Consider the following 10000-nt stretch of genomic DNA (forward strand, 5'->3'; position numbering starts at 1 on the left):
GGATTTGAACCCATAACGTCGGCGACGCAGGGGTAATGTTCAACCAACTGAGCTATGAAGCCACAATTTGTTCATGTGTTCCCGTGAAAGGAATTATGAAGGAAAGAAATGTTTATTTGCCTGTATGTTTAAAAACACGCCCTTTCACAAGCTTTTCACAAGAACTGATGACTCCAACAGATTGACCTGCTCCCAACTGGTGCGTGGCTTCATAGCTCAGTTGGCAGAGCATTGCACCGGTATCAAGGGGTCCTGGGTTCGAATCCCGCTAAAGCCGCCTGAATTTTGCAGGTGTCTGGTCCCGATAAGTGCAAGCATTACTTCAATGTTTCGAGTTCACAAAAGTATATCAACAAATGTAGGAAGACGTAACAGAAAATCAAGAGATTATCTGTGATGAGTTATAAAATGACTATCTGCGGTCTCAGCCGAGGCAACATAACAGGGAGGGTGGCAAGAATCTAGTCAGAATCTTTCAAAGCATCACCCCTTAGAAGAACGGAATCTACGAACGCTATAAAATAATGTTCACAACCCGAAATCCTTTGCTTGACTCTGACGAACGACTTACGCTCGAAAATGTTAGCTTCCGATCTTCTAACGGTGCTATATTTACTTCACTGACCTCATTTTATTCAACCAAAATTTCGCGCTTGTTTGTTATTTATTTGTTCGAGCAAGTTGACGTTTTGGCAGCTATTCAGCTGATGTGGACCTGCTATACCAACCCACCCATATACTCACAAAGGACAGCCACAACACCGGGAACTTGATCCCCTAGCCTACTCTTCTCGATTAGTGTGTGGGTTCTTTAACGACCCACAAGGAAATTATGAAGATGGAAGATATTTGTCAGACGGGGCCTACGATTCATAGTCCTTATCCGAGAAGAATTGAAAGTCTAACCATTTGCGGATGTAATTACAAAGGCAGCACTTTCTCCTCTGTTATTTTAACACCCTGAATGTTGGTCCGGCCGGAGTCGAACTCACGACCTCCCGCGTAGCCTGGTGCTCAACCAATTGAGCCACCTTTGCGCTTTACTCACCCTCCGACGCAGCATTACAATTTTCAATTTTAAACGGTACATTATGTTTCAGTTGGGCCTCTTCAATCAAAGTTTTAACATGGTTAAACGAAAAGTATCGACTTTTAATTTTTTTTTCCTATGTGTTAACATCTCGGTTGCCGATTTAAAAAAATTTGTTAAACTAACAAAATCATCAAAAAACGTCGTGGTGTTGCGCCCATAACCTAGCACCTATCAACCACCTTTGCTCAAAACAAACAATTCGAAGATCAAGAGGCAGTTGTTTGCAATAAAAGACAGTTAAAAACGACCAAACAGAAAGTAGTGACGCCTAAGACGCCTAAACAGGGGGCAATTTTACACGTTTTTCTTCTCTTTCGCGTCGACCAACTGCGACTACAGTAGTTTTCTGTTGATGAAATTTTGGTTGTATTCAAGGTCTACATGGTTGCTGTCAACTGCTTACAGATACAACCAGGTTGTAAAGTTAGGGTGCGTTCGATTGACCGTATTCCGGAATACTTATCATCATCGGGCCCATGAGGACTCTTAAGGCCAGCCAGAAGATTGCGCCATCCATCCCGGTCTGCCGCCGATGCGACCGCAGCCCCCCACGAATGCCATCCCAGCTGGTTTCTTTCTTTCTCCACAGTTCTTCTCCACGTTTCTCTCGGCCGGCCTCGTCTCCTTTTACCTTCAGGTGCCCACGTTAGTGCAGTCCTCGAGATGTTACTAGGACTAGTCCTCAATATGTGTCCTATCCATCGCCATCTTCTCACTCGTACAAGGGCTGATACCGGCGTACTTCCAGTTACTTCATAAAGCTCTTCGTTGCTAAGATGGTTAGGCCAGAATCTCCTCAGCACTCTCCTCGGGCATGTGCGGTGAAACACATCCAGTTTGTTGAGATCAGCTGTTGTCACTCTCCACATTTCGGCTCCATACAGTAGCACGGACAGCACATTTGAGTTCAGGACGCGCAGCTTGGTCTTCTGGCTGAATCTGCCTGACCTCCAGATGTTCTGAAGTCTGGTGAAGGCAATTCTAGCTAGTGCTAGTCGCCTCTTGATGTCCGCTTCTGTGCCACCAAATTTGTCAAGTACTGAACCTAGGTACACGAAGGATTCCACATCTTCCACCTCCTCTCCTTCTATCCTTATGTAGTCTGTGCATCTGTGGTTCATCCTAAGCGTCTTTGTTTTGCGCGGGTTGATCTTGAGCCCGACAACGCCGGCGGTGGTTACTAGTCTATCAGTCTTCTCCTGAAGATCAGCAAATCTGCTTGAGATCAGAGCAACATCATCAGCATAATCCAGGTCTTCTAGAACTGAAGTAAGCTTCCATCTCAGGCCGCGTTTCCTGTTGTTTGTGTGCCGCATGACCCAGTCCATGATCAAGACAAAGATGAAGCCAGACATCACGCACCCCTGCCGCACACCGCTCTTCACTTCAAACCAGCTAGAATACCTTCCGCCTTCTGTAACACAGCTTGAGCTCTGATGGTATAGTGCCTTGAAAGTCCTGACAAAGATTTCAGGGATGCCATACTGCCCCATAATGTCCCAAAGTCGCTCTCTGATGATGCAGTCAAATTCCTTTGAGAAGTCAACGAAGTTAATGTACACTGGTGCTTGCCATTCCTGGCACTGCTCCAGGATGCTCCGTAGAGCAAAGATTTGCTCAGAAGCTCTTCTTCCAGATCGAAACCCTGCCTGCTCCTGCCTTATCATCTCGTCCACACCGCTCTTCACTCTGTCAATGAGCACCCTGCATAAGGTTTTGCTTGGTACGGAGAGCAGGGATATACCGCGATAGTTATCACACTCAGTGAGGTCTCCTTTCTTCGGCACTTTCACTATGAGTGACTTCTTCCAGTCCTCTGGTACACATTGATCTTATCTGATTACGGAAACCAAAAAGATGATTGACGAGCTCATCCGGGGGTGTCGTCGGGCGACGTGTGAGGTGCCCGAGGATAGCTTTCTAAGCTGGAATTCTGGTATCACGCGTATGACAGATGTGGGGCAAAGCCGAAAGGATCCCCGCAACCTGATTAAGTCGCCTGGGGCTTCCCTCCTGACACCCAAAGCTACCCTGAGACTTGGGTGTTGGAACGTGCGAACACTTTATCAGATGGGAAAGACTGCTAATGTCACCAGGAAATTTAGAAAGTACAATCTATTCCGGAATAGGAATACATGAAATAGAAGTTAGAAATTTATTCAAAAGCAAAAACTATTGTCAAATACTAGTGAAATGTTCGTGGCTAGACTAGCCACTAGATCTAAAGTAGTGTTTGCGACTTTAATGAAGAAAGTATTTTAATCATGTCATATCATTCAATTCTCTTACCGTGTACGTCAACTCTATAGGAATGGTTGATCCAGCCGTAAGCGTTACTAACATTACATGTATACAACCCACTGTCAGAGGGTACAATATCTCTAATGGTCACCACGGTTGTAAACTTGCTTATGTAGAGCCTGGAACCACCCTTTCTTTCCTGAAATATGACTCCGTCCTTATACCATTTGACTGTGGGTCTGGGAAAACCAATTGCTGAACAATCCATCTTAACAGAGTTACCCTCAGGTACAGCGAGGAGATTTCGTCTTCTCTTTTCTTCTGTTACCGTGAATACCGGTGCGGCCTCTAACAAAAACCAAAAAGCATTCAACAGACTAGGACAAACGTGTCATTTTCTTCAACGGATTATCATAGTATGTGTTTTCTCTATCTATCTATTGTCTAAATGCGTATAGGAATTAAACTAGAAAATCATCGAGGTAATCTAAAGGGCAAACATTGAGAGACTCTTTCGTAAGGAATGTCTGCATGAAGTAACATAATAGTTGCGGTCGTGGAAAATTATTTGAGACAAGTGAAACCTTACCTGACATTGAGGTCCTTTTGGGATCCAGGGTAGGACCTTAAAACAAAAAGCACAAAAGCTAATTCTATTGAAATCTGAATGACAACAAAGCGGCACACGAAAAACTAAAATTCACACATATTCTCTACTAATGAACGACATGTTATATGAAATGAATCATATACTGAACTGCAGGTATGAAATTAAGTAAAGCTATGATCCTCGCAGTTATGGGAGAAGCCTGAAAAATTCAGGACGTCAACGGGGTTTGAACCCGTGACCTTGCGATACCGGTGCGACGCTCTAACCAACTGAGCTATCAAACCACTTACGTTGGGAGCTGGTCTTTTGTGGGTTCTAATTTTCCCGTGAGGAATGAATTAATGAACGAAATGATATATGAAATGAATCATATACTGAACTGCGGATATGAAATAAAGTAAAGCTGTGATCCTCGCAGTTATGAATTTTTCAGGCTTCTCTACGCAATTGCTAAAATTGTGTCCATAACTGCGATGATTATAGCTTTACTTGATATTTTCTAATATTACATCCCGAAAGGGTGACCCCAAGAATGTGTAGTTTTGTGTTTGCAGAACTGGCACCGTGACTTACTTGCAACAAAAAGCCTCAAATTAAGGGTGTTTCTTCCGCCACAAGTATTCTCTGCAACACAGGTATAAAGGCCTTTGTCTTCCTTTCTCGTCCTCTTTATCTTTAGTAATTTATTAGCCTTGACTCTCATGCGTTTATGATTGGCTGGGTCGAGTCTTTCATTGTTCTTCTTCCAGGAAACGGTTGGTTTGTAGTTCTCGGTATTTTTAACCCGACAAACAAGTTTTACATCCTTGCCTTCGCCAACAAGAACAACCTCAATTTTGTCTCCCTTATTAAGAATCTCGGGAACTGAAAAACATGAGATGCAACAATCTTTTATGGATTACAAATTTCCAGTTCATGCCAAAAGGCTAATTCTTTTACCATGAGAGACTGGCACAAAAAACAACACCGATCGTTTGAGCATGGAAACTCAGTTTGAAGTACGTGCACAGGAGGGAGGGACTTCACCTTGACAACGGCTCAATGATCGGTACCAGTATGACGTCACGGCACAAATCAACGATGTATCAACATGGCGGCCATTTTTTTTTTCTCGTGATTTTGAAAAATGTGTTAGTTTTCTTGATATTTGGGCGTTCTTAAAATATGAATGAACCATTTGCGATAGTGCTTGTTACCTAGGATCAAGGTTTAAGAAAGTCTTGTGGAGGAGTTAAAAAGGTCCATGCAGCTACAACGCAGGCAGCATTTGTACGAATGTTATGGATTAATTTCTTTTTCATTTGTTTTTAATTGGAATTTTATTATTTTTTGTTTTTTCCATTTTAACTTGATATTTCGCAAATTTATTCGATCTGTTTCCGTTTGTTTTTGAAAAAAACTAGTACTCAGTCTCACTCGGTCAAACTTCTGAGCTGGACGATCATTTAAACTCGGTTCCAGGCTTCGCTGCTAGAACCCCTCCCCCACCCCAGAGGCGTACCTTTTCGCACCCTGTCTAAAGAAAAAGTACGCTTGATTGCAGGTTAATTGTTTATTTTCCCGTAAAACTTATTTTAAAAATAGACACTTTTCTGACGCTGATGGGGACAAATATGATCGCAGATTCTTACTCTTGGGTAATGGACTCTCGGTCCTCTCTATCTCTATCTCTATATCTCTTCGTGCCATAAGGCTTTGACATTCTCTTTCCATCCACTTCGGTTTGCTGCTAAAGCTCTGACAGTCGTCCATGATTGCCACCCAGCTACTCGTCTTTCGTCTTCAACCATTCTCCTCCATGTTGTTTTTGGTCGACCTTGTCTCCTCCTCCCCTCTGGCCTCCACTCCAATGCTGTAACACAGAGCTCCTCTCTGTTCTTCCTCAATATATGCCCGATCCAATTCCATCTTCGGCGTCTGATATCATCACTCGTTCTGTTCACTCCTGTGGTCTCCTGGATTTGTTGGTGCGAGATGGTCCGTGGCCATCTTATTCTCAGTATGCGTTTCATGCATTTGTATTGGCAAGCGTCCAGCTTCTTTGCTTCTGTTTTCGTGAGTTTCCAATACATCAAAGCTCTCGGTCCTCTATATTCTTCCAACCTACTACAGCAAATATTCGCAGCAACTAATTGAAAATCGTCATAGATTTCCTTTTATTTGAATGACAATTTGAAAAAGAAACGATACGCGAAACTTTCAACCACATAGCCGATCTTTTAACTTGCGAAGGCGACTACAGAATTCACTTTCTTGTTTTCATGCATTGAACGTCAATATTTACCATCCACCAACCTTATGTCAGTTTTTGATTCTCACCAACAACGAAGGCTCCTAAATGAGCCATGTCTTTGTTCAAAGCAAAATAATTAAGAGTATAATGATAATGTCGTATGAAGTCGGTAATATTGCTTCTGTAAAAATGCCTGATGCAATTATGTTGAAGGCTGCTTTTAATACCTTCAATAGGTTTCAAAAAGTCACACATTATTACCATTCAAGCTTGCGCCTTAATAGTTTGGCGTAGCGGTCAGCATAAAATGCAGACTACAGACTGCAGATTGGGTTTAAAATGTAGACTAGGTACAAAATGCAGACTGAGGCCTAAACTGTCACATCGTTTGACACGCGATATATTTCAAGTGACCTTAGGGTCACGCAAGATCGGTCTCGTTTTCTCTAAAGCGAAAATTTCCTACTAGGTCTATTTCGTTCTAAAAAAATTATTGTTACCATTGAGAATGTGTATTTTTCTTTAATCTATAGCATAAACATTTGGTGATATGCTTCACCTTAAAGGGATTCGAACTAAAGCCTTGTGCAAATAAAGACTCGTCACCAGTTGCTTTGCTCGCATGTGTTCCAACCTTTCGGCGTAGTTCGGGAGTATGGCGGGGATTTCTCACTGTTACGCAACAAAAAGTCGGAATGTTGTAGGAGACAACTTCATCCGCACCTCTCCAATTCTCAGGTCTGTGTGGTACATCAAAACACCTTGCGATTTTGATTTTAGAATGTGACGACACCACTGTGAAATCTTTCTATTTAGCGCCATTGTGTCCCCACATCTTTCGTCAAACTTATTTAGTGTGCATGAATAAAAGTTTGAAAAAGAGAGGCCGCTGTGGAAAATAAGAGAAAATAAAGATGTCCGACATATCGAGCCAAGAAAATGTAACAGAACATTAAATATATATATATATATATATTTTTTTTTTTTTTTTTTTTTTTTTTTTTGGGGGGGGGGGGGGGGGGGCCCAGTTAAGCGATCGCAGGACACTACGGTAAGTGAAACGCGTATTTTTTAAACGATTTTAGCGCTGTACACACTAAGTTATATAAAAAAGTTTGTTAACTTATCGATAGCCGATCGTGAATCGATAATCAAATGTCCAGGATGCACGAAATACGAAGATTCACGTCATGGTGAAGTGATAGAGCTGTCAAATGTACACTGCGATCGAAAGCATGTGCGTCAGAGATTTTTGAGGATTGTCCGGTAGTGTATCGATCTCAGTCAGACTCTAGTTTTAAGTTACAAATCATCACTGAATTCGAGTCTGTTAAACGAAATTCTGATAAGAATAAGCTTGCCTCCTTGTTAAGGGAATATGATGATATTTTCAAAGGCATAGGAACGGTTATTGATTTTGAGCATAAACTTTCCGATGACCCTAGCGTCAAACCTGTCAGTCAACCCCTAAGATGCAATTGTTGCAGTCAACAATGAGCTTGATAGAATGCTTGAAGACGATATTATTGTAGACTGCAAAACAGTCGTTTTCTTCCGTTTTCGGAAGAGGAGAAGCGCCGTAAGCCTGATCCTCCCTCGCGTGTGAAGCGCGCGAGCTTCACACGCCCGTAGGGCGCTACACTCGCTCCAGACCTTTCGTTCGAATATTTACCGCGTCGCTTGTGTTAACTTAAGCGCTTTTGGACCATTGGGAATAAGTGCTCTATAAATACTGTATATTATTATTATTATCTGCAGTATACACGTATGGATGCTCTAATGTTAAAAGTACATAGGGCGCAAAGCGTAGCCTATGTCCTCTTACGGAACATAAGTCTCTATATAAAGGAGCGTTTTAAAATAATAAAATACATTCTATATATATATATATATATATATATATATATATATATATATATATATATATATATCATAATAATAATAATCCTTAAAATCCTAAATCCTAAAATTTTAATTTAAATTTAAATTTAAATTTAAAAATAAATAAATAAATAAAAAATCCTTAAAATTTTCTAACACTCTATAATTTCTAAAGTTCGTAAGATTATTTGACGATGGCCTTGAAGGCCCGCGCTATGTTAAGCGAACTTGAGATAATAGCTTTCTGCATCCTTCTGAGAACCTCCCTTCCTCTAGCGCCCACAAGTTTCTTTATTGTTTTCTCTAAATCTTTAGACCAACCGCCTAGCACATCAATCACTACGTTGCACTGTTCCACGACACAGCCAGGGTACTGCTTCCTTAACTCCCAGCGCAGTGGAGCATACTTTTCCGTCTTCTCCCTCTCCTTTTTCCCACGGTTGTCTAACCAGGGGCAACTCATTTCAACTGCCCAGACTCGTTTCCTCCTGTGATCCACAAATCTGACGTCCACTCTGTTGGCCTTGACATAGCTTTGTTCGGCATACACTGGTACATCCCAGTAAGCTTGAGCTTCCGGAGATTCGTACACTGGTTTGGGTCCCACTAACGAGTACCATGGTGGTACTGAGTCCACTAGCTGCAGGTCTTTACACACCTTATTATTATTATTATTATTATTATTATTATTATTATTATTAAAAAATACGACTGTTTTGCAGTCTATTAAATATTATTGAAGAGGTAACTGAAGCCAGCCCATGGGTTTCCAATTTACTAATTGTTCCCAAACAATCTGGCCATCTAAGAGTATGCACTTTATGAGAAGTAAATAAGCTAGGCAGTAATAAGAGAGTGTTTTGTTTTACCTAAGGTCAACGATACTCATTTGTTGCATTGAAAGAGAGACCTCTTGTGAGGTAATCAAGGCGATTTTTACTAGGTTCGGATTTCCGGACGAAATCACTTCCGATAACGAAAACAAGACCTTTCTCAAATCGTGTGGAATTACCGTAAATCTCCTTTTAAGCAGCCTCCCTTTTTAGTGGAATAAAGTTATTAAGCCTCCTCTCTTTAAAGGCCCCCCTACCCTCGTCCCTATTCTTCAAACAAATCAATAAATGATAAACTGTAATCACGACAGAAACACTCGTGTAGACTCATCCTGTATGGTTTTATGCTGGAAGTTCGGATTTGGTTCCCTCAAATGAATAAAAATGTTGCAAATAACTTGTACAACGCGTATATTAGCAGAAGAGTTACTTGAACTTGAAAACATTTAACTAAAATTCAGTCCTCAATGTCGGTCCAAAAATGGGCCTGGGTTGGCCATACACTTAGGAGATCGAAGGACTGCATTGCTCGACAAGCCCTTGGTTGGAACCCACAGGGAAGTAGACGGAGAGGGAGACCATGTAACAGCTGGAGGAGAGACACAGACCACACCATCCAGTCGAGAGGTCTCCCTTGGCACCAGCTCGAACACCTGTCCAGGGACAGAGGGGACTGGAGGGACTTTGTCAGTGGCCTATGTTCCGAGATGGAATGAGAAAGGCTTCAGAATCCTCAATCCAATCATATAACTGAACTTGTGGAACAATGAACAGTGCGGATAGGTGAAAGTTATAAACATATCAATCAAACTCAAATCATACTACATGTACAGTATGTTAGGTTAGTAAAGAACATCAACCTTCTATTTAGTTCACTATCAATTTGTAATTTCTCCTCATTAGGAGTCATTAAATTTTTCTTTTTGTCTTTATATAAGGGCCTTCGTTGCATATCATCATATATCTTTATTTACCCTCGGATTTTTAGAGTAGCTTGGTGTAGCTAATTTCTCGGAGCATTTACCCTCCCAACCATGACACATCACAGAAGACAGACCACAACACCGGGAACTACATGCCCTACTCTTTGCAACAAGTGTGTGGGTTCT

At 41.6% G+C, this 10000-nt stretch overlaps 1 protein-coding gene across 4 annotated transcripts in view; it reads right to left on the minus strand.

The window, feature by feature from the left end:
• Window positions 1-10000, minus strand: part of LOC138047342 (fibroblast growth factor receptor 4-like) — a 15762-nt gene that overhangs the window by 2050 nt on the left and 3712 nt on the right. For all 4 annotated transcript variants that reach the window (XM_068894151.1, XM_068894152.1, XM_068894153.1 and 1 more), the window contains exons 3-5: window positions 4518-4808; window positions 3924-3959; window positions 3383-3682 (exon numbers count right to left, since the gene is read on the minus strand). In XM_068894151.1, coding sequence (XP_068750252.1) covers window positions 3383-3682; window positions 3924-3959; window positions 4518-4808 — 627 coding nt within the window. The remainder of the gene's footprint in view (window positions 1-3382; window positions 3683-3923; window positions 3960-4517; window positions 4809-10000) is intronic.

This window comes from Montipora capricornis, chromosome 4, assembly GCF_036669925.1.
Source record: "Montipora capricornis isolate CH-2021 chromosome 4, ASM3666992v2, whole genome shotgun sequence".
NCBI classification, from domain to species: Eukaryota; Metazoa; Cnidaria; class Anthozoa; order Scleractinia; family Acroporidae; genus Montipora; species Montipora capricornis.